Source organism: Castor canadensis, chromosome 3 (assembly GCF_047511655.1).
Source record: "Castor canadensis chromosome 3, mCasCan1.hap1v2, whole genome shotgun sequence".
NCBI classification, from domain to species: Eukaryota; Metazoa; Chordata; class Mammalia; order Rodentia; family Castoridae; genus Castor; species Castor canadensis.
Window position 1 is genome coordinate 19,715,653 of NC_133388.1, and position 25,075 is coordinate 19,740,727.

The 25,075-nt window shown below is 41.9% G+C and overlaps 1 protein-coding gene across 14 annotated transcripts in view; it reads left to right on the top strand.

Moving 5' to 3' along the window:
• The window catches only part of Eml5 (EMAP like 5), a 165,784-nt gene that overhangs the window by 78,831 nt on the left and 61,878 nt on the right, over positions 1-25,075 (top strand). The window contains exon 22 of one of the 14 annotated variants that reach the window (XM_074067367.1): positions 23,998-24,056. The exons of the other annotated variants lie outside the window; for them this stretch is intronic. Within the exon in view, the coding sequence (XP_073923468.1) occupies positions 23,998-24,026 (29 nt within the window). The 3' untranslated portion in view covers positions 24,027-24,056. Of the gene's footprint in view, positions 1-23,997; positions 24,057-25,075 lie in introns of those variants that run through there. 14 annotated transcript variants of the gene reach the window in all.

The following is a 25,075-nucleotide window of genomic DNA, read 5'->3' on the forward strand; positions in this document are numbered from 1 at the left end:
AGGTTTCTTTGTTTTATTTTGTATATGAAGTCCATCAACCATTTTCCCTCACCTTAATCTCCTTTGTTCACCCTCCCCCTCCCACAAATCTCCCCCTACAAATCCTCCCCCCCACACACTGTACCTATTTTACAGTTCTGCCTTTTATTATTCATATTTAAGTCGATATTCAGAGGGGTTTCTCAATGTACCCTTGGTGTGAGTATACTTTACTTTGGTCAGTTCAACCCCTTCTGTTACTCTCCCTTACCCCTTTACCTCCCACCCCACTCCTGTTTTTCAACAGCTTTCAATATACACCATTATTTCCTGTACCTTCACAGATGTTATGTTTTATGATGTTGTTGATGCTCTGTCGTTCTCTTTTCCTTTCCCTCCTTCCCCAAGTTCCATAGAGTAGTTTTACTGTTACAAACATGTTCTAAGCAGAAGTTTGTATATGATCATGTTTGTTTTTGTGTGTATGTTTATCTTTTGGATCTATCTTCCACATATGAAAGAACACATGTGGTCTTTGTCTTTCTGAGCCTGGCTTACTTCACTTAATATCATATACTCCAATTGCATCCATTTACCTTCAAACCACATGTCATTATTCCTTATGGCTGAGTAAAACTCCATTGCGTGTGTGTGTGTGTGTGTGTGTTTTATATACATATATATATATATATTCTTGATCCATTCATCAGTTGTAGGGCATCTGGGTTGTTTCCAAAGCTTGGCTATTATGAATAGTGCTGCAGTGAACATCGGTGCACAGGTGTCTCTATTGTATCCTGACTTACATTCTTTTGGGTATATGCCTAGAGCCATATCACTGGATCATATGGCAGTTCTATCTTTAGCTTTTTTTTTTTTTTTTTTTTTTTTTTTGTGATACTGGGGCTTGAACTGAGGACCTTCACTTTGAGCCACTCCACCAGCCCTATTTTTGTTAAGGGTACTTCGAGATAGGGTCTTGTGAACATTTGCCCGGGCTGGCTTTGAACTGTGATCCTCCTGATTTCTGCCTCCTGAGTACCTAGGATTACAGGCGTGAGCCACTGGCACCCAATTTATCTTTAGCTTTTTGAGGACTCTCCATACTGCTTTCCATAATAGTTGTACTAATTTGCATTCCCACCAACAGTGTATAAGGGTTCCTGTTTTGCTGCATCTTCACCAGCATTTGTTGTTGTTTTTGCCCTTGAATATGGCCATTCTAACTGGGGTGAGAAGAAATCTTAAGTGTAGTTTTGATTTGCATCTCTTTTATAGCCAAGGAAGTTGAACACTTCTTCGTGTATTTTTTTTATCTTTGCAATCCAGTGTTTATTTTTTTGTTGTTGTTGTTTAGATATATGGGTTTATTTCTGGGTCTTCTAATCCATTTGTCTTCATGTCTGTTTTTGTGCCAGTATCATGCTGTTTTTATTGTTATGGCTCTATAGTATAGTTTGAAGTCGAGAATTGTGGTACCTCCAGCATTGGACTTTTTGCTCAGAATTGCTTTGGCTATCTGAGGTTTTTTGTGTTTCCATATATATTTTAACATTGATTTTTCTATCTCTGTGAAGAATGTCATTGGTATTCGATTGTATTGCATATGCAGATTACTTTTAGTAGTGTGGGCATTTTCACAATGTTGATTCCACCAGTCCATGAGCATGGGAGATCTTTCCATTTTCTGATGTCTTCTTCAATTTCTCTCTTCAGTGGTTTATATCTTTCTTTGGAAAGGTCTTTCATTTCCTTCATTAAATTAATTCCAAGCCACTTAATTATTTTTTTGCAGGCTATTGTAAATGGGATTGTTCCCTGATTTCTTTCTCAGTCTGTTCATTGTTGGTATGTAAGCAGGCTACCAGTTATTAATCAATTTTGTATCCTGCTACTTTGCCAAAAAAGTTTTTTAATAGTTTTTGGTGGAGTTTTTAGGCTCTTTTATGCATAAGATTGTGTCATCTACAAATAGGGATAGTTTGACTTCTCTGTTTTAATCTCTTTTATTACTTGTTCTTGTCTTATTGCTCTGGCTAGGAATTCTCAAACTATATTGAATTGGAGTGGGAAAGTGAGCATCCCTGTCTCATTCCTGACTTTATTGGGAATGATTTCAGTTGTATATGTTGGCTATTGTTTTTTCATTTATAGCCTTTATTATGTTGAGGAACATTCCTTCTACTACTAGTTTCTTCAGAGCTTTTGTCATGAAAGGGTGCTAAATTTTGTCACAGGCTTTTTCTGCATCCATTGAGAGGGTCATGTGGTTTTTACCTTGCATCTGTTTATATGCTGTATTACATTTATAGATTTATGTATATTGAGTAATCCTTGCATCCCTGGGATGAAACCAACTTGGTCGTGATATATGATCTTTTTGATGTGTTGTTGAATTCTGTTTGCCAGTATTTTGGTGAGAATCTTTGCATCTATATTCATTAAAGATAATGGTCTATAATTCTTTTTGTTGTTGTATCTTCATTGGGTTTCACAATGAGTGTAATACTGGCTTCATATAATGAGTTTGGTAGTGTTCCTTCTCTTTCTATTTCCTGGAAAAGTTTGAGGAGTATTGGTAATAGTTCTTTTTTTAATGGTCTTGAAGAGTGCAGGGCTCTTCTTTGTATGGAGACTATTACTGCTTCAGTCTCATTGCTTGTTATAGGTCTAAATAGGTGGTTAATATCTTCTTGGTTCAATTTTGGCTGATCATATGCATCTAGATTTTTATCACTATGTTAGGGTCTGTCTGTGCTTTTAGGTCCATTAGTGTTTTTAAAATGTAGTTGGTTACCCATATGTTTAGTGCGTATATGTTAAGCAATGATATTTTCTCTTGATGAATTATTCCTTTAATATGAAATGACCTCCATTGTCTCTTCTGACTGATTGTAGTCTGAAGTCTTATCTGTCAGCTATAAGTATAGCTACTCTTGCCTGTTTGTGGAGTTCATTTGCTTGGAAACCTTTTTCCACCCTTTGACACTAGGCCAGTGTTGTTTTTTCTTTTTAGTGAGATGAGTCTCTTACAAGCAACATATGGTTGGGTCTTACTTTTTGACCCAATTTATATGATTTTTGATTGGGGCATTGAGGCCATTGACATTCAGTTTAGTTTTGAGAGATGCATGGTGTTTCCAGTAATTTTTATTCTCCTGATATTTACTTTTTACCTATTCCTTGTTTTTTTGTTTGTTTGATCAAAAAGGTTTATTCTTTCTTATATCTTCCTGTCTCACTCTAATTTCTTGTTCTGTGTGTAAGGGTCCTTTATGTATTTTCTGCAGTGCTGGTTTGGTAGTCATGAATTCCTTTAGTTTTTGCTTGTTGTGGAAGATTTTACTTTGCCTTTCAATTAGGAAGGATAGTTTTGCTGGGTATGCTAGTATAGGTTGACAGTTGTTATCTTTCAGGCCTGAAATATGTCTTTTCATGTCTTTCTTGTGCTTAGAGTTTGTGTTGAGAAATCTGTTATTCTAATGGGTTTGCCTTTATATGTGACTTGTCTTTTCTCTTTTGCAGCTTTCAGTATTCTTTATTTGTTCTATACATTGAGTGTTTTGATTATGGCTGGGGTGGGGTGTGTTTCTTTTTTGGTCCTTACAGTTTGGTTTTCTGTAAGCTTCTTACAACTGTATGTTCTTCTCTTTCTCAAGGTTGTGGAAGTTTTCAGCCATTACTTCATTGAATAGTTTATTTACACCTTTAGTTTCTTCTATACCCATGATTTGTAGGTTTGGTCTTTTGATGGTGTTCCACGTGTCTGTCATGTTCCATTTATATTTTCTTAGCATTTTTACATGTTCTTTGACTGTTTGATCCTGTTCCTCTACTTTGTCTTCTGTTTCTGGTACTCTGTTTTCAACTTGGTCCACTCTGTTCACCAAGCTTTTTTTTTTTTTTTTTAATGCGAGAAGCCATCAGTGTAATTGAAATCATTTGTAGCAAGCCAATGTCACCAAGCTTTTAATTGACATTTTTATTTGGGATATGGAACTTCTAATTTCAAATTGATTATTTTTCAGGATTTCTGTATCTTTATTGATTTACTCTTTTATAGTCTGCATATTCTTCTTAATTTTATTCATCTGTTTGAATTCTCTTTTAGTTTATTCATATTCTCTTTGAGTTCAGTTACTAGTTCTGTGTCTCTTCTTTGAGCTCATTAATCATTCTTACTGTTATTTTTGAAATTCAATATTTGATATATCCTCCTTTTCATTGTTGTTAAATCCTTAGTGGTGGAGTTGGCTTTTAAGGGAGAGCTGTTGCCTTGCTGCTTCATACTTCTGCATTGAAAGTTATACATCTGAGGTTGTTTTTAATTCAGGGTTCCAATCCCTTGTGCCACTATTGTTGTCATGTTATGAAGGATTGTATAGGACTGGGCAGTAGTTGAGTTCTGGTGTTTTCTTGTGTCTAGATGGGGAGTAGAGGCTTGATAGTATCCCCTTCTGCTTATTCTTGGGGTGTATATTGATTTTCTTTCCTGATACTTTCCTGAAAGTGTTTATGATGTCTAAGAGTTCTTTTGGAAAATTTCTGAGGGTCTTTTAAGTATAAGATCAAATCATCTGCAAATAGGGATAATTTGACTTCTTCCATTCCTTTTTGTATACCTTTTATTTCTTCTAACTGTCTTACTGATAGGAATTCCAAAACTATGTTGAATAAGCATGTCTCATTCCTGACTTCAGAGGAAATAGTTTCAGTTTTTCACCATTTAGTATGATGGTAGCTATAGGTTTGTCAAATATATCCTTTATTATGTTGAAATATATGCCTTCTATTCCTAGTTTCTTCAGAGATTTTATCATGAAAGGGTGTTGAATTTTGTCAAAGGCTTTTTCCGCATCTATTGAGATGATCATGTGTTTTTTGTCTTTGACTGTGTTTATATACTGTATTGTATTTATTGATTTGCATATATCAAACCACCATTCTGTCCCTGGAATGCAACCAACTTGATCATGGTGTATGATCTTTTTGATGTGTCATTGAATTTGATTTGCAAGTATTTTATTGAGAACTTTGTTGTCCATGTTCATTAAAGAGACTTGGCCTATAATTCTCTTCTTTTGTTGTTGTTCCCTTGTCCAATTTTGGAATGAGTATAATATTGGCTTAATAGAGTAAATTTGGTAGTGTTCTTTCCCTTTTTATTTTGTGGAAATGTGTGAGGAGTACTGGTATTAGTTCTTTAAAAGTCTGGTAGAATTCAGCAGTAAGTCCATTGGGTCCTAGACTTTTCTTTGTGAGGAGACTGTATTACTGCTTCAATATTATTACTTGTTATAGAGCTATTTAGGTGATTTATCTCTTCTTGGTTCAGTTTTGGTTGTTTAAATGCATCTAGAAATTTATCAATTTATTCTAAATTTTTCAGTTTATTTGAATACAGCTTTTGAAGTATTCCTTAATGATCCTCTGGATTTCATTGGTATTTGTTGTGTTATCCCCTTCTTCATCTCTAATTTTATTAATTTGGTTTTTGTCCTTCCTCCTCCTAGTCAGATTGGCTAAGCATTTATCAGTCTTATCTATCTTTTTGGCAAACCAATTTTCTATTTCATAGAGTCTTTGTATCATTTTTTTTTGGTCTCCATTTCATTGATTTTGACCCTTATTTTTATTATTTCTTCCTGTTAGTTTTGAGTTTAGCTTGTACTTGTTTTTCTAAAAGCTAGAAGTCCACCATTAGATTATTTATTTGTGATCTCTCTTGATTTTAAATATAGGCATCCAATACTGTAAGTTATTCTGTCAGCACTGCCTTTGCTGTATCCCAAAGGTTACGGTAGATTGTAGGTTTTCATTTTCATTAGATTCTAGGAACTTATTTATTCCACCCCTCTCACTTCTTTAATGACCCATTGGTCATTCAATGAATTGTTCATCTCCATATGTTTGAAATTTTTCTGTAGTTTCTATTGTTGAGTTCTGCATTTATTCCATTGTGATCTGATGGAGTATAGAGACTTATTTCAATCTAATTACATTTTCTGAGACTTACTTTGTGTCCTAAAACATCTACTTTGGAGAGTTTCATGGGCTGCTAAGAATGTATATTGCATGTTAGCTGGGTAATATACTCTGTAGATGTCTGTTAAGTCCATTTGGTCTGTAGTGTCAATTCTGAGGATTCTTTCTTGATCTTTTTCTTATTTTGGTCTGGATGACCTATCTATTTGTGAGAGTAGAGTATTGAAGTCTCCCACTATTATTGTGTTGGAGTCCATCTGTGCTTTTACACTCAGTATTGTTTTGTTAATGTAGTTGGGTGCACCAACATTTAACACATATATGTTAAGAATTGTTACTTCCTTTTGAGGGGTTGTTCCCTTTATTAATATTTAGTGACTTTCATTGTCTCCTCTGACTAATCTTGTTCTGAAATTTGCTTTATCAGATATGAATATAGATACTCTTGTATACTTGTGGAATGCATTTGTTTGATAGGTCTTTTTCTACCCTTTGACTCTAAGCCAATGTTTGTCTTTGTCAGAGAGATGCATTTCTTGTAAGCAGCAAATGGTTGGGTCTTGCATTTTTAAGCCAATTTGTAATTCTCTGTCTTTTTTTTCTCATTTTATTGTTTTTACATTTACTTACATGTGTATACATTGTTTGTGCCCCCTCCTCCCCCACTCCCTCAACACCCTGCTTCTAGGGAGAACCTGTTCTGTCCTCTTGTTCTCTGATTTTGTTAAAGAGAAAACATAAGAGATAATAAGAAAGGCATATCGCTTTTGCTAGTTTGGGATAAAGATAGCTATACAGAGAGATTCCTAGTGTTGCTTCCATGCACTTGTGTATTGCAGCCAACACTGGTTCATTTCTACCAGACCTCTTCGCTACTTCCTGGTCCCCTTCCCATGTAGCCTCTGCCAATTTTAGATTACTTTATTTGTGTTAGGACCCGGAATCCTATTCCCCCGAGAGACAGAGAGCCAGGCGTGAATGCAATCAACAAAGCAGAGTTTATTGGACTGGCTAGCCAGGGTCGAGCTCCCACACGGACACGCAGGACCGGTTAGGAAAGCAAGACCCTGAGCCTCTTAGGGGGAAATCTTATATAGACTGCAGTGGCGTGCATATTTTTGTTATCAACATTAGACAAGTAGGCAGAGCACATCCTGCACGTACTTCACATCTTGCTCGTACCTCACATCTTGCTCGTATCTCACATCTTGCTCGTATCTCACATCTTGCATTCCTCACATTCTATATGCCCTAACTGAGCCCTGCCTCATTGCTTATCTTATCTACATGGGATGTTTGGTACTGGTTTCTCCAACAAGGGGGTTGGGGCCCGCTGAGACCTCATATTCCTTTCATTCCCCCCTTTCTTATGGCCTAAATTGAGGAATCATCCTCGAGAGGATGAAGAGCCTGATATTGTTGGCGGAGGACCAGAAGTTGGATAGTATTAATTCGACTTTTGACAAAAGTCATAAGTCGGTTTAGAATCCAGGGTCCTATGGTAACAAGCAGTAGGATGATTATTATTGGCCCTGCCAGTGCAGATAAAAGGGTAGCCATCCATGGGGACTGGTTAAACCAAGACTCGAACCAGCTTTCCCCTGCCTCTTTTTCTCGTTTTCTTTGTTCCAGGCTCTTTCGGAGTTTAGACATGGAGTCACGAACAACTCCGGTATGGTCAGCGTAAAAACAACATTCTTCCCCTAGAGCAACACATAGTCCCCCTTTTTGGAGGAACAACAAGTCCAGACCTCGTCGGTTTTGAAGTACTACCTCAGACAGAGAAGTGAGGGATTTTTCTAGGTGGCTAATGGAGGTTTCTATTCTCTCTATATCTTCGTCTATGGCTGCGCGCAGCGAAGACATCCCTTTATGTTGAGTAGCCAGGGAGGCTATGCCGGTCCCTGCCCCAGCCACCCCTAGGCTAAGTAGGGTAGCAATGGTTAGTGTAGAAATAGGCTCTCTCTTCTTTCTCTCACCTGTTCCTATATTCCAGTATGAATATAGACTTTCCTCCGAATGATAGAGGATGCGGGGCAGCACAACCACTATAACACAGAATTCTTTAGAGCTGTTAAACACCTTAGTTGATAGGCATGGGGTGAGTCCGGACCGCGAGCATAGCCACCACCCATTGTCCTTTGGAATTACCCATTTAATAGCATTTCCCCAGGTAGAACTGGCGTTAATAACAGTACATAAGTCCCGTCTGTTCTTTGGCACTTTTCCTAAGCAGGTTCCTTGGCCGTTTACCTGCTGTATGGTCAGACCTCTCTTACGGTCTCCCCAGGAACATTGAGTAGGGTTTTCCTCAGATGAGGTATCGTGAGTGGTGTTTAGCCCTATTGCCTCATAGAATGGGGGCCTCACATCATAACATAACCAACAGGAGTTAGTCATGTTAGGGTTGGTGTGGTTTGACGTCAGGAAGGCAGCACCCACTAGCTCCCAGAGGGGGTCTTTAGATGCGGTCATGAGACTGGGCCTCACCAGGGGAGGGCTGGTTTCTGATGGTCTTGGAGTTGTAACATTAGCCCGAGCTATGGTTGAGGGAAGGTGGTGAGTTGTGGAAGGTTGGGGAGATGGCTTTACATTGGGTGGCCTAAGTACCTTATTGGGGCCTACTGCTGTGGACGGTGGCCCTATGGGCTCAATTTTTAATCTGACCACTATGGTCGAGCCAGCATGTCCACCATATTTATAAAATACAAGTCCCCATACCTTACCTTGTATCCACCCAGGGGTGTCCTTCTTGCCAGTTTCAGTGAAAGTGACCTTGATTCTATCTAGATCCGTGGGCTGGCATTTATGGGTGGGTATTGGAATTCTGTGCCCCCTTAATATCCCATTTACAAAGGCAAATTTGACTAGGTCTGATTTTGATATCCCCCATTTCCATTCACTATCATTGGATGTGACACATGCCCATGACCTACAGAAGGAGTATTGTATCCCCCCACATTCCTGGTTCTTTTTGTGGCCGGGGCAGGCATAAAACCCATAACGTCGGGCTGACTCCGGGGCAGTAGACTTGTAGGCAGGATTGATGTCTCTGAAGCAGAACTGAAGCTCCGGCCACCAAGTTCCTATGGGGGCAGTGCGAGTAGTCTCGTTGAGGGTGGTATGAGTCTCCCCATCGGTGAGTATCCAGGTTTGCTTATAGGGCTGGTGAGGGTTGGTTTCTGCGAGGCTCCCGCTCTGGGCATTGAGCAAGATCAGAGCGATCAGCCACCCCATCCGTGGCTGCTCCTGAAGGCTCTGCATGTTCCCGGGGCCACAAAAGCTTTAGCTTTAATGGGTTGTCTGGGTGCCGCCGTACAGTCCACTCCTTGACCCCTTCTTGTTTTTGATGATTGGCTCGACGCACGTGGGAGTGGTGGATCCAAGGTCCGATGCCATCAACCTTGAGGGCGGTAGGGGTAGTAAACAGTACAACATAAGGTCCTTTCCATCTAGGCTCTAGGGTTTTGGACTGATGCCTTTTAACCCATACCATGTCACCCGGGACTATGCCATGTTCCGGAGCCGGGTCCCTCTTAACAGCGTGGTATGCTTGAATTAAGGGCCAAATCCGTTGTTGCACTTTAGCTAAAGCCTGCAACATGGTCAGGTAATTTGGGGCCAGATCACCTAGTTCTGGGCTTAAGGTCCTCTGAATGATGGGGGGTGGAGCCCCATACAGGATCTCAAAGGGAGTTAGCCCATGGACATAGGGGGAGTTCCGGACTCGGAAGATGGCCAAGGGAAGGAGCGTCACCCAATCACCGCCAGTCTCCAGGGCCAATTTGGCTAAAGTCTCCTTTAGTGTCCTATTCATCCTTTCTACTTGCCCTGAGCTCTGGGGGTTATATTCACAATGTAGCTTCCAATTGGCCCCCATAGTCTGGGCTAGTCCCTGCAGGACCTTACTAACAAAAGCCGGACCGTTATCTGACCCAATTGCCTCGGGCACCCCATATCTGGGTATGATTTCCTCTAGCAAAGCCTTTGCCACTACCTGACTCATCTCCTTCTTTGTAGGAAAAGCCTCCACCCAGCCTGAAAAGGTATCTATGAATACCAGCAAATATTTGTACCCAAACTTTCCCGGTTTTACCTCAGTAAAATCCACTTCCCAACTTCTTCCCGGAGCCCTCCCCCGTTCCCGAGTACCTGTATGGTGCCCCTCCCTTCGTCCTGGTTTCATGATTGTGCAGCTGGCACAATCTTCCACAATTTGGCGGACTGCTATGGTCTGGTTCGGAAATCGGAGCTGCGCAGATGTCAACAAGTCTAGTAATTTTCTCCGCCCCAAATGGGTGGACTTATGTAAGTTAGCCAACAGGAATCGTCCGAGTTTTTCAGGCAGAATTAACTTGCCTTCCAAGTCGCTTTTCCATCCGTCTTCCCCTTCTCTAAAGGGGGAGTGGGCTCTCATCCAAGTGAAATCCTCTGTGGAGTATTCTGGTCGGGGGGGTAGCGGAGGGAGCTCTGGGACCGGCACGTCTATCGCCGCAACCGTGGAAGGTTGCCCTGTCTCCATGGGAGGACTCACCATTGCTACTCTCTTTGCTTCTTGATCTGCTCTGTTGTTACCGACAGCTTCTGGCGTCTTGGCAGACTGGTGGCCGGGGACATACATCACTGCCACTGCCTTCGGTTTTTCCACTGCCATTAATAGACGCTGGACTTCGGCTAGGTTCTTTAGATGTTTTCCTTCTGCTGTGCGGAATCCTCTTTCGCGATAGATGGCCCCGTGGACATGGATGGTACCGAAAGCATAGCGGCTATCGGTGTAGATATTGACTCGCTTTCCTTTTGCCCTCTCCAGGGCCTCTGCCAAGGCAATTAATTCCGCTTTTTGGGCTGATGTTCCGGGTGGGAGGGCGCTGCTCCATACCGTATTTCCTTCTTGGTCGACTACAGCTGCCCCTGCCCTTCGGGCTCCATCTTGGAAAAAACTGCTTCCATCCGTGTACCAGTTTAATTTGCAGCCGGACAGGGGGGTATCCTTTAGGTCAGCCCGTACCTGTGTAACTTCGGAGAGGAATTCTTTGCAGTTATGGACAGGTGTCTGCAGTTCCGGGTTAGGCAACAAGGTGGCAGGGTTCAGGATTACGGGATCTGTGAATGTGATCCGAGGGGAATCCAACAAGAGCCCCTGGTAGTGGGTGAGCCTGGCATTCGTCATCCATTTCCCAGGGGGTTGTTTAAGGATTCCCTCCACCGGGTGAGGGGCCGTTACCCAGAGGGCCTGTCCAAAGGTTAGTTTATCGGCTTCTCTCACCAGCACGGCAATGGCCGCTATGATGCGGAGGCAGGGGGGCCATCCTGCCGCTACTGCGTCTAATTTCTTGGAAAAGTATGCCACTGGTCTCTTCCAGGGACCTAGCTGTTGGGTCAAGACTCCTTTGGCTACCCCCTTTTTCTCATCTACAAACAGAGTGAATGGTCTTGTAGGATCTGGCAAGGCTAAGGCAGGGGCCTGCAAAAGAGCGTCTTTTAGCTGATCAAAGGCCTGTTGTTCTCTCTCTCCCCAACTCCAATCTGGAGCTTCTTTGGTGGCCTCATATAGGGGTCTGGCTATTTCCGCAAATCCTGGAATCCAGAGTCTACAGAACCCCGCGGAGCCCAGGAATTCTCTCACCCCCCTAGTGGATGTCGGGGATGGGATAGCCAGAATAGTCTGTTTCATGGCATCAGTCAGCCATCTTGCCCCATCTGCAATCCGATAACCCAAATATGTCACTGACCTTTTACAGATGTGAGTTTTCTTGGCACTTGCCCGATACCCCAGCTCACCTAATTCCGTTAGCAGGTGTTCAGTAGCCTTGATGCACTCCTCTCGGGTTTCTGCCGCTAACAGTAAGTCATCAACATACTGTAATAGAGTGACTCGTGGGTGGCTCCGACGAAAAGGTTCCAGGTCCTGGCTCAGGGCCTCATTAAACAGGGTGGGAGAGTTTTTAAATCCTTGCGGCAGTCTGGTCCAAGTGAGCTGTCCGGATTGGCCCCCATCTTCTTGCCATTCGAAAGCAAATAGCGGCTGACTAATTTCTGACAATGGAATGCTGAAGAAAGCATCTTTCAAATCAAGGGTTGTATACCATACTTGCGAGGGGGGTAGGTGGCTGAGCAAGGTATAGGGATTCGGAACGGTGGGATGAATGTCCTCCGTCCGCTCGTTTACCTTTCGTAGGTCTTGCACAGGCCTATAGTCCCCGCTTCCCGGCTTTCGGACGGGGAGCAGAGGAGTATTCCAGGCAGACTGACAAGGTCGCAGTACTCCTTCCTTTATTAGCCTGTGGATATGAGGGGCTATGCCTCTTCGGGCCTCCTCAGGCATAGGATACTGTTTCACCCGAATGGGGAGAGCAGAAGCCTTCAATTGTATAACTACGGGCGGGAGGTGTTTGGCGAGGCCGGTTCCCGCAGTCTCCGCCCAGGCCGTGGGAAATCTTTTTACCCAATGAGTCATGTCCCCTCCTGGTTCCTGTTGACTCTCAAACAGACGATGCTCGTCAGCCAATGATAGGGACAAGACATGAATCGGGCTCCCTTCTCGATCAGTCACAATTATTCCATCTGGTTCAAAATGGATATGGGCCCCTATTTTGGTGAGTAGGTCCCGTCCGAGCAGGGGAGCGGGGCTCTCAGGGACGACCAAGAAGGAGTGTGTGACCTGGTGTTTTCCTAAGTTCACCTTTCTTTTGGTAGTCCATGTACATAACTGCGTACCGGTGGCCCCCTGAACAACACTTGTTCGTGCCTTGTTCAAAGGTCCATGTGCCTTGTTTAAAACCGAATATTGGGCGCCGGTATCCACCATGAACCCCATCGGCTTCCCCTCCACATGCATTGTTACCCAGGACTCGGGGAGGGGGTCTGAGCCCCGTCTCCTTCAGTTCTCTTCTCCGGCTAGTAGGACTCTGGCCTGCTCTACTGCTCGTTCCCTTTCCCTGTTTTCCCCCGGTCTCCTTCCAAACCCTCTTCTTCCCTTTAACTTAGGACATTCTCTCTTCCAATGCCCCGTTTCCTTACAGTAAAAACAGTGTTCCTTATCCGGGGTCCTGGCGTGGCCCCCTCCTCTGGGTTGGTCCCGGACACCCGCTAGGAAAATACGAGCCATTTCTCTCTGTTGCTTTCGGTTTTCCTTAGCCTGGAACTCCCGGTCCTCCTTTCTCAATTTCTCCTGGGCTTCCCTGTCTTCCTTTCTCTGTCTTTCCTCCCTTTCTTCTGGAGTTTCCCTAGCGGTAAAGACTTTTTCTGCTACCTGTAGCATTTCCCTTATAGTCATCTCCCCTAAGTTTTCCTGTTTATTGAGTTTTCTCCTAATGTCTGGAGCTGCCTGATTAATGAATGAGAGTACCACAGCAGACCGGTGGAGGTCCGCCTCAGGGTCAATCGGGGTGTACTGACGGTATGCCTCATGGAGGCGCTCTAAGAAACCGGCTGGGCTTTCGTTTTCCCCTTGAATGACTGCTTTTACTTTTGCAAAATTGGTGGGCCTTCTAGCGGCCGCTCGGAGACCGGCCATAAGAGTCTGGCGGTAGATCCGAAGACGCTCCCTACCTTCTGCGGTCCCGAAATCCCAATTAGGGCGGCGTAGGGGAAAAGCCTCGTCTATGGCCGGTTGGAGAGTTGTGGGTCTCCCATTATCCCCCAAGACGTTCTTCCTCGCTTCGTTGAGGATGCGCTCTCGTTCCTCCGTCGTAAAAAGAGTATTGAGCAGCTGATGACAGTCATCCCAAGTGGGACGGTGTGTATGCATGATGGACTCCAGGAGATCTATGAGACACTTGGGGTCTTCAGAAAAGGGTGGGTTCTGCGTCCTCCAGTTATATAGATCACTGGAGGAGAAGGGCCAGTACTGAAACTGTTGCCCTCCTCCCGGTCCCCCTTGGCCCACCATCCGGACTGGAAGTGTAGGGACAGTTTCCTCCCCCTGTGTTGATGAGGGGGGCCCGTCTTCCCCCTCCCTTTCCCGGATCCCTCGGGGGCGAAGTCTTCGACCCATTCCTCCTCCTGCTGCCAGTCCTGTTGAGGAGGATGAGGAAATTTCCTCCTCCGGGGCACTGGCTTGGCCAGGGGGAGTCACGTATGGAGGCGGCCGATCTTCCTCTGCCCCTGCGAGGGATGGGTAAAGGGGGGAACTCTCTGGTAAGACCGGAGATGGTGAAGGAGATGCCCTAATTTGAGGACCGGTCAAGGTGGGAAGAGGAAGTTTTTCCTCCTCCTTTATGATCAAGGTGGGCGTGACTGGGGTTTTAGCCCCGGGGGCCGAACTGGAGGGGTGGGTCAGAAAAACTGTTAACCAAGGGGGAGGGTTCCTCACCAGATCCTCCCAAACCAAAATGTAAGGAACTTGGTCTGGATGGCCTCGATTGTCTGGCTGAAAAATGACTGCTTTAACCTTAGTGATCAGGTCTAGGGAGAGGGAACCTTGAATGGGCCACCCGACTCCAAAGGTGGGCCACTCTGCAGAACAAAAGGTGTCGAACTTACCTTTCTTGATGACCAGACCCGCATTTAAGGCCCTTTCTTTAACTTCTGGAAAGTGAGAAAGGATCAGAGACTTTGGGGTTGTTTGTCCCTGTCCCATTGTGGAAGGAGACTCAAACACCAAGAGAGATAGAACAAAAAGGGTAAAGGCAACAATAATTCCACACACACACAACACTCTCCAGCACTCGCTCGGACCGGTCCTTCTCTCACACTGGTGCGCACCCCATTCAACCTCCTCACCGTCCAACTGGGATATCAGGCCGAAAGGCGTCCACTTGACGGGTGGTCGGTCGACTAGCTCAATTAGTTCTTCACCTGGCGCCAGGGTTCCTAAAATGCTCGAGCCCAAATGAGAGGAAAGCCTCTCCCAATAGGACCCTGTGGTCCTCCTTGCAAGATTCCCAGAATGAATCTCCCTGGGGATTGGCCGAATCCCCGCCGCGGCCCAAATGGAACACTCAAGTTCCTCCAAATGAGGGTCTGGGATCCCCTCCCAACGCCTAGGACTTGGGATCGCCCCTGCTTTCTCGCAGGCAGGTTCTGTCTCTCGAGAAAATGAAATCTCGGTGGAACCTCCAAATGTTAGGACCCGGAATCCTATTCCCCCGAGAGACAGAGAGCCAGGCGTGAATGCAATCAACAAAGCAGAGTTTATTGGACTGGCTAGCCAGGGTCGAGCTCCCACACGGACACGCAGGACCGGTTAGGAAAGCAAGACCCTGAGCCTCTTAGGGGGAAATCTTATATAGACTGCAGTGGCGTGCATATTTTTGTTATCAACATTAGACAAGTAGGCAGAGCACATCCTGCACGTACTTCACATCTTGCTCGTACCTCACATCTTGCTCGTATCTCACATCTTGCTCGTATCTCACATCTTGCATTCCTCACATTCTATATGCCCTAACTGAGCCCTGCCTCATTGCTTATCTTATCTACATGGGATGTTTGGTACTGGTTTCTCCAACAAGGGGGTTGGGGCCCGCTGAGACCTCATATTCCTTTCAATTTGCTCCTGAATAGAGAGCACATCAACCACGTTCAAGTTTCAGGTTTACTTTCCTTTTCCTATTTCTCCTGTGCGTGTTCTCCCCTCAGTGTGTGAGCCATATCCAATAATACTACTGCATTTGTTTTGGGTCTGTAATCCACATATGAGGGAGGACACGTGATTTTTGGCCTTCTGAGCCTGGCTAACTTTGCTTAAGATGTTATTCTCTAGTTCCATCCATTTACTTGCAGATGACAAAATTTCATTCTTCTTTGTGGCTGAGTAAAATTTCATTGTGTATAAATACATATCTCCTTGATGCATTCAGCATTTGTGGGGCATATTGGCTGTTTCCATTGCTTGGCTATTGTAAATAGTGCTACAATGAACATGGATGTGCAGGTGCTTTTGTAATAACTTGAGTTACATTCCTTTGGGTGTATCCCTAGTAGTGGTATTGCTGGATCAAATGGCAGATCTATGTTTAGTTTTTTAAGGAGCTTCCATGTTTTCCAAAGTGGCTATATGAGCTTACATTCCCACTAGCAGTGTGAGGGTTCCTTTTTTTCTTGCATCTTCACCAACATTTGTTGGTGGTGGTGTTCTTGGTGATAGCCATTCTAACAGGGGTGAGATGGAATCTTAGTGTGGTTTTGGTTTTCATTTCCTTTATGGCCAGGGATGGTGAGCATTTTTTCATGTGTTTTTTGGCCATTTGGATTTCTTCCTTAGAAAAAGTTCTGTTTATTTCAGTTGCCCTCTTCTTTATTGGTTCGTTGATTTTTGGGGAGTTTAGTTTTTGAGCTTTCTGTATATTCTGGTTATCAGTCCTTTGATATATAGCTAGCAAGTATTTTCTCCTACTGTATGGGTGATCTCTTCAGTTTAGAGACCATTTCTTTTGTTGTGCAGAAACTTTTCATGTAGTCCCATTTATCCATCCTTTCTCTTAATTGCGGGCTGATGGAGTTCTACTGAGGAAGTCCTTGACTATACCTATTGTTTCCAGGTTATCCCCTGCTCTTTCATGTACTAAAATGCAAGGTTTCAGATCTGGTATTAGGTCCTTAATCCACTTTGAGTTGATACTAGTACAGGATGACAGGCATGGATGTAGTTTCAGTTTTCTGAAGGCAGATAGCCACTTTTCCCAGCACCATTTGTTGAAGAAGCTGTCTTTTCTCCATTGTATGTTTTTGGCACCTTTGTCAAAAATAAGGTGGGCATAGCTGTGTGGATTCATATCCGGTCTCTATTCTGTTCCAATGGCCTTCATATCTGTTTTTGTGCCAGTACCATGCTGTTATTATTGCTATGGCTCTGTAGTATAGTTTGAAGTCAGATATTGTGAGACCTCCAGCACTGCTGTTTTTGCTCAGTATTGCCTTGGCTATTAGTGGTCTTTTGTGTTTCCAAATGAACTGTAGGGTAGATTTTTCAATCTCTGTGATGAATGTCACTGGAATTTTGATGGGTATTGCGTTTAACATGTAGATTGCTTTTGGTAGTATAGCCATTTTTACTATGTTGATTCTGACAATCCATGAGCATAGGAGATCTTTCCATCTTCTTGCAGTCGTCCTTGATCTCTTTCTTCAGTGGTTTGCAGTTCTCCTTGAAGAGGTCATTTACGTCCTTAGTTAAGTTTACTCCTAGGTATTCACTTTTTTTGTTGTTGTTTCTAATTTTTTTTTAGGCTATTGTAAATGAAATTGTTTTCCTGTATTCTTTCTCAGTTTGTTCATTGTTGTTGTATAGAAAGGCTTTTTGTAAGTTGAATTTGTATCCTGCTACATTGCTGAAGCTGTTTATGGTGTCTAGAAATTTTGGGTGGAGTTTTTTTGGGTTCTTTGAGGGATAGGATCATCTCATCTGCAAATAGAAATATTTTGACTCTTTCTTTACCTATTTGTATTTCTTTTATTTCTTCTTCTTCTTCTTCTTACCTTATTGCTCTGGCAAGGAATTCAGAAGTATGTTGAATAGGAGTGAGGAGAGTGGGCATCCTTGTCTCATTTTTTAGTTTAGGGGGAATGGTTTCAGGTTTTCCCCATTAAATATGATGTTGGCTATAGGTTTGTCATATATAGCCTTTATAATGTTGAGGTACATTCCTTCTATTCCTAGTTTTCTTAGAGCTTTTTTATCATGAAGTGGTGTTGAATCTTATCAAATGCTTTTTCTGCATCTATTGAGATGATCATGTGGGTTTTGTCTTTGCTTCTATTAATGTGCTGTATTACGTTTATTGATTTGCATATGTTAAACTATCCCTGCATCCCTGGGATAAAGCCGACTTGGGCGTGGTGAATGATCTCTCTGATATGTTGTTGGATTCGGTTTGCCATTATTTTATTGAGGATTTTTGCATTGATGTTCATTAAGGAGACTGGACTGTAGTTCTCCTTTTTAGATGTGTTCTTGTCCAGTTTTGGGAGGAGTGTACTTCATAGAATGAGTTGGGCAGTGTTGGCCTTCCCTCTCTGTTTTGTGGAAAATTTTAAGGAGTGTTAGTATTCTTTATTGAAGGTCTGGTAGAATTCACCTGAGAAGCCGTCAGATCCTGGACTTTTCTTTTTGGGGAGACTCTTTATTGCTGCTTCAATTTAATTATGTGTTATAGATCTATTTAGGTGGTTAATATCCTCTTGGTTTAGTTTTGGATGGTCTTAAGTATCTAGAAATTTGTCCATTTCTTCAGGATTTTCCAGTTTATTGGAATATGGGTTCTCAAAGTAATCTCTGATGATTCCCTTGATTTCTGTGGTGTTTGTTATCTCCTCTTTTTTGTTTCTGATTTTGCTAATTTGGGTCTCTTCCCTCCTCATTTTAGTCAGATTTGCATGTCAATCTCATTTATTTTTTCTTAGAAATACTTTTTGATTCCTTGATTCTTTGTATGTTAGATTTTTTTTAAAAAATTTGTTTATGTTTTATTATAAAATTATTACCTATTTTATCAATTTTGACCCTTATTTTTATTATTTCTCTTCTGCTTTGTTGGGGGTTTGCATTCTGTTTCTTTTCTAGGAGATTGAAATGTAGCATTAGGTTGTTTATTTGAGATCTTTCTGTCCTTGTAACGTATGCACTCATGGCTATAAACTTTCCTCTTAGGACTGCCTTTGCTGTCATAGGTTCTGGTAGGTTGTGTTTTGATTTTCATTAGCTTCCAGGAACCTTTTTATTTCCTCTCTTATTTCTGCTATGGTCCACTGATCATGGAGCAATGTATTAGTCAGCCTCCAATAATTTGTGTGTTTTCTGTTGCTGTTTTTGTTGAGTTCTAGTTTTAATGCATTGTGATCAGATAGAATGCAGAGAATTATTTCTATTTTCTTATATTTTCTGAGGCTTGCTTTGTGCCCTAAGGTCTGTTTTGGAGGAAATTTCATTGGCTGCTGAGAAGAATGTATGTTGTGTTGCTGTTGGATGAAATATTCTGTAGACTTTAGTTAGGTCCATTTGATTTATGGTGTCATTTAGTTCTAGGATTTATTTGTTGATTTTTTTTTCGTTTGTTTGGATGACCAAATTATTCAATAGATAATTGGTGATAGAAGGGTATTAAAGTCTCCTGCTACCCCTGTGTTGGAGTCTCTATGTGCTTTTAATTCTTCAGTGTATATTTGATGAAATTGGGTGCATATAGATTGATAATTATTTCCTTTTGATGTATTGCACTTTTATTAAGTGTCATTTTTTATCTCGTTTGACCAATGTAAATTTGAAGTCTACTTTGTCTGCTATAAATATTGCTAGTCCTGCCTGTTTTCAGGGGCCATTGGCTTGGTAAATCATCTTCCAGCCTTTCATCCTAAGCCAGTGTGTATTGCTATCAATAAGATGAGTCTCTTGTAAACAACAGATTGTCAGATCTTCCTTTTTAATCTAGTTTGCCAAACAGTGTCTTTTGATGAGGGAGTTGAGTCTGTTAGCATTCAGTGTTAATATTGTTAGGTATGTGGTGATTCCTGCCCTTTAGTTGTTTTTGTTGTTTAAGGATTTGATCGTGTATAGTCAAATAGTGCTACTCTCTGATTGCTTGGCTTTTCTTCTGTGGTTTGATGCTTCCCATCCTCTCATGGTTTTGTTTGCTTTCATCTTCTGTGTGCAGAATTCCCTGTAGAATCTTCTATAGTGGTGTTTTGGTGGTCGTATACTGTTTTAGTTTCTGTTTATTGTGAAAGATTTTTATTGCTCTGTCAATTTTGAATGATAGTTTTGCTGGGTAAAGTATCCTAGGGTTGAAGTTATTTTCATTCAGTGCCTGAAATACCTCACTCCATGCCCTTCTTGCTTTTAAGGTTTCCATTGAGAAATCTGTTACTTTGATGGGTTTACCTTTGTATGTTATTTGTTTTTTCTCTCTCACAGTCTTCAGTATTCTTTCTCTGTTCTCTGTGCTTGTTGTTTTGATGATAATATGACATGGGAAGGTTCTATTTTCTTCAGTGTCCTGGAGGCTTACTGTACCTGAATGGGCAAGACTTTGTCAAGATTTGGGAAATTTTCTGTTACTATTTTATTGAATATGTTATGTATCTCTTTGGTTTGCACCTCTTCTCCTTCTTCAATGCCCATGATTCTCAGGTTTGGTCTTTTGATGGAGTTGCTCAGTTCTTGCATGTTCCTTTCATAGCTCCTGAGTTGTTTGACTAGGATTTCTTCTGTTTTTTTTCTTTTTCTGTTTTATCTTCGAGCTCTGAGATTCTGACTTCCACTTATTCTAGTCTGCTGGAGTGGCCTTCCACTGTGTTTTTTGTTTGACTATGGGGATTTTTTTATTTCCAGGATTTCTGTTTGATTCTTTCTTCTGAAGTTTTCCAAATCTTTGTTCAAATCTTCTTTTATAATTTGTGTTGTCCTCCTTAATTCACATATCTCTCTTTTTATAGTGTCCTGTGTTTCTCTTTGGTGTTTGTTGAGGTTCTCTCTGAGTTCCTTTGTTTCTGTGTCATCTCATGTTCTTTATTTTTGGTGTCTTGAAATTTCTTGAGTGCATCTTGTACATTCTGGTTAACCATGTCTGATATCTTCTCCATGAATTTCTCAGATTTTTTTTCCCAGATTTCTTCTTTGAGGGTTTTTTTTTGTGGGCGTTGCTGAGTTTCTTAGTTACATTTATCATTGTTTCATTGAGGTTAGGAACTGGGTATCCATTTTCTTCATTTCCCACTGAATCCTGTATCAAATTTTGTTTTTTTTTTTTTTAAGGAGAATGATTTCCATCCCTCTTTCTTCCCATAACTCTACCTGGTGCTTTGCCACTATATATTTGGTAGGCTAGTTGGTGGATTTGATTGCCTGATTTCTTTCCCTGATTTAAATTTTGTGTTGGGGCTGACTTGGTTATTAGCTAGATTGATGTGCTCTATCTGACCCTGTTCTGGAGGTGTAATTTAGCATTAATAAGTTCACAGGTTCAATGCCAGACCAGTTGTTAACATATTCTGTAGAAAACCCCTTGATGATAATATCTATAAATAGTTGGAGTTCAGTGGAAGTATAATGGTTACTAGGCTGTTTACAGATTATGGGGAATTGGTAAAGGTGGCACTAAAAAAGGAGGGTGGAGAAAGGAGTGGGTGGGTGGGTTAAGAGGTATGGGGGCTGCTGGGTTTTGTGGCCCTTGTGTGTGTTTAGGTGTATTTCTGTTGTAGTGGAGGTGTTTGTGTCAGGGATTGCAGGGTGCTGGGATTGTGTGCAGTTGGTAGAGTAAGCTAGTCAGCAGGTGGTGAATGTGTAAGAAGGAGTAGTGTTGTGACAGATTGGGGGAGGATGGGAGGGAGAGGTGCAGATGGGAAAGAGTGTATGAGAGATGCAGAAAGTAGTTGGGAGGGAGAACAATGGATTATATGGTACAGGAGAAGGAACAGAGTGAAGAGGATGAGAACAGGGATAAGAGAATTGTGATGATAGAGTTAATACAGGAATAGAAAAAAGAAAAAGAGAGTTAAAAAAAAACATCAGGTTCAGGAACCTCAGAAAGTTCAGTCTGTTAATCACAGTTCTGGAGTTATTCCTTAGGTATCCAATCCTGGTATTGGTGTTCAAGCAGAAGCTCTGATGTGGTCTCACCAGGTGACTGGCTTTTCAGTGGTATTTGGACCATCTGTCCACAAGATTAGTTGGAGTTGTGAGGTGAAGTAAGATTGGCAGCTCATGCAGGGTAGTCAGAGCTGTTTTCAGCAGGCCTCAATTGTGTTGTTCTTCCACTGCAGCTCTGTTTGGTCAGCTCCTCCCCCAGCCAGGTGGGGCAATTCAGTTTTGAATGCTGCCCTCTGTCCCAGAGATCAGCTCTGGGATCAACCTCCTGCCTGCTTTGGGTGGTTAGTTTGTCCCTTCCTTCTCTCCCCCTCTTAGCCTTTATGCCTCTCCTGATCTCTGCTGGGTGCTGGTGACTCCTCTAGGTGGTTGTCTTCTTGGCCTGTCCTGGCTTTCAGCCTTTGCTGCTTTATGGCATGTCACTGAGAGTTCTGCGCTGAGAGCTCAGTTCTTTGCCACACCCATGACAGTTCAGCAGTGAGAGATCAGCTCTTTGCCCCTTCTCTGTTCTCCAGGGCAGGTTCAGAATTCCACCCCCCACCCCCACCCCCACCCCCATGTTGGTAATACTGGGGGGGGATGGTTAGTCTGCCCAGGGACTGTGGTGGATTATTTTCCTGGGGTAGGAGGGTGGGTAGGGGAGCCACACTTGGTGCATGATGCTCACCTGTATCTTCTGCAGTTTCATGCAGGCAGCTTTGGAGCCAGCTTTTGGGAAGAAATGGCATCATTATTTTCAGTGCAGCTAGGCACAGGGAGGCTTTCCATGGGCTAGGGGTCCAGGATGTTGCAGGGTTTGATTCTGATTGATGCTCTGTCTTCTGCTTGTTGGGAGAATGAAAAGAGAAGCGGCTGGGGGCTTTTTTCCCAGGGCTGGAGACTAGACATGCCTTGCTGGCTAATGCTAGGTGGGATTTTTGTGGCTGTTAGGTGCAATTAAAGGTTAATTTAAGGGTCAGTATTTGACTTTTATCTGCACCTGATGTGATGGTGGTTATTTTTTTGGCTAGGAGCAATCAGAATTACCCAAGTGTGGCTCCAGCATCTCAAGGAGGTTTCTGAAGTCACAGAGCTTAGGAGATCTGAATTCCCTACCTTAGCCACCTTTTTTTCTCCCAATTCTCTGTCTTTTGATTTGGAATTAAAGCCATTCACATTCAGTATTAATATTGAAATGTTTGAATCATGTCCAGTCATTTTTTTTCTTATGTTTATTTTTCCCCTATTCCTTGTTTGCTAATCTACTTGATTAATGGGGTTTATTCTTTCTTGCATTTTTCTGGTTGTATCTTTCATCTACAGTATTTTCTGTAGTGCTGGTTGGTGGTCATGAATTCCTTCAGTTTTTGCTTATTGTGGAATTTTAAAATTTTTCCTTCAATTATAAAGGATAGTTTTGCTAGGTAGACTAGTCTAGGTTGACAGTTGTTTTCTTTCAGAACTACAAATATATCATTCCATGCTTTCTTTGCATTTAGAGTTTGCGCTGAGAAATCTTCTGCTATTTTAATGGGTTTGCCTCTCTATGTGACTGGTCACTTTGTTGCCACTTTCAAAATTATTTTTTGTATATATTTAATGTTTTAATTACAATATATCTAGGGGTAGTTTTTTGTTTTTTGTTTTCTGATCCTGCCTGTTATGTATTCTGAAAGCCTCCTGTGTCTGGATATTCCTCCCTTTCTTGAAACTGGGGAACCTGCTTTCCAGGTTTTGACAGTGGAGAGTCGAACCTACATGCCTGTCCCGGGTTTTGTCACTATCTGTTAGAAATGGGTCTTTCTAGATCACAAAGATTCGTCTTTGCTCCAATCTACTTCTAAAGATACTGGAGCAGCAGCAGTGATTGATCTTCTTTATGACTTCTTGTGATTTCGAAGGTGTGGTTTATCGACTGGGATAGCTTTAGCAACTAAGTTTCTCCTCCCTGTGTGACCTAAGGAGTGGCACCCAGCATTTTGAAAACAGAAGCTGAATGTTTGACTACTGAGCCACACACCACCCAGTCTACAGACAAGAAAATACACCATTACCCAGCCATTCCTAAATAATCATTAAGAAAAACCCCAACTAAAGGAACACAGGGGATTGGGACCAGAACTGAGCAATTTTTCTACCTGGTTACCACTTTTCTCCTACTGCTTCCCCTAGCAATGGTTGACTTCCACTCTGGGAGAATTTTTCCACCCAGCGGGGTTTCCCCTCCAGGCTGCTCCCCTATACTTATTCCAAGTTTGTATGTGGCTGGGAGCTCCAATGCTCTATCTCTCTGGGGTTCCCCTCTGCAGGGCTCCTTCCCAAACAATAAGCCCTGTGCTGGTGTTTGAACTGACTCTCTGCATCTTGCATGCCTCTTTCATTTCTAAAGGGGCTTCATTTTTTTTTATTGTGTATGTTTCTATATATTCATTTTTTATTATATTGTACTGGGGGTAAATTGTGACATTTACAAAAGTTCTTATACTATGTCATGGTTGAATTCACCCCTCCATCATTCTCCTTTATCCTAGGGTCTTGCTTTATGCTGGGACTGACCTAGTCTACAGTCCTCCTCCTCGTGCTTTCCCAAGTGAGTAGCTGGAATGACAGATGCATGCCACTTTGCCCAGTTACCGGGTAAAATGGAGGTCTGGCTCCAGAGGTTTGTCAGGCTAGCCTTGGACTTTAGTCCTTGTGACCTCAGCCTCCTGAGTAGTTAGAATTACAGGCTTGAGTCACTGCACCTGATCTCTAAGCAGATTTCTTTTAAAAAGACTTTAAAAAAAAAGTCCCTGAAATTTGATTACAATGCTACAACAAAAAGGCAATAAGATATTTGGAAGCTATTTGCTACAAAAAGTGCATGTAATTAAATACCTGCATCTTATTTAAAAAATTAAAGTAAAATCAGTGGAACTTTTTAATATTTTCAAATATAAAATTTATAATTATAAGTCATCAAGTAGAAATATTAAAGTGTAAAATTTAAATGTAGTTGTCCATTATTTTAATTATTAGTAAATTTTCAAAAATAAATACTCATAAAATAAAATTTTCAGAATGAAATATTGAAAATAGAATAATTGATCTTTCTTTTTAAAGCAATCTTAAAAAGCATAGTTCACTTAATAATGTTATTAGCGAGTTCTAAAAGTAATTTTGTGCAAATTTTCCCAAATAACCGAAAGACATTTGCTTAGTACAGTATATGTTAATCTGAGTAGTAGAGGAAAGATAAATATAATTCAGTTATAAATTTCCTCTGTTTTTTTTTTTTTTCTTGGTAAGAAAACCCACATTATTTTATTGTTTTCAAGGCAGTTTTACTGTGTTGCCCAGCTAGCCTGGAAGTCTTGGGCTTACATAGTCTTCCTGCCCCAACCTTCTGAGTAGGTGGGATTACAGGCTAGTGCCTCCACCCCCACATTATCTGTTTTTTTTCATCATTAGATAGTGCTATCTCTTGTTTGATAGCTTTGAGGACATGTTTTTAAATAATTTTTTTAATAGAAGGGGCTGCTATAGCCCGTCTTTAATTGATAGCTATGTTTGTTTAAAAGAAAGTGGTTCCAGTTTTTCTTATTTTAGACTTAAGATTTATAGAAGGAA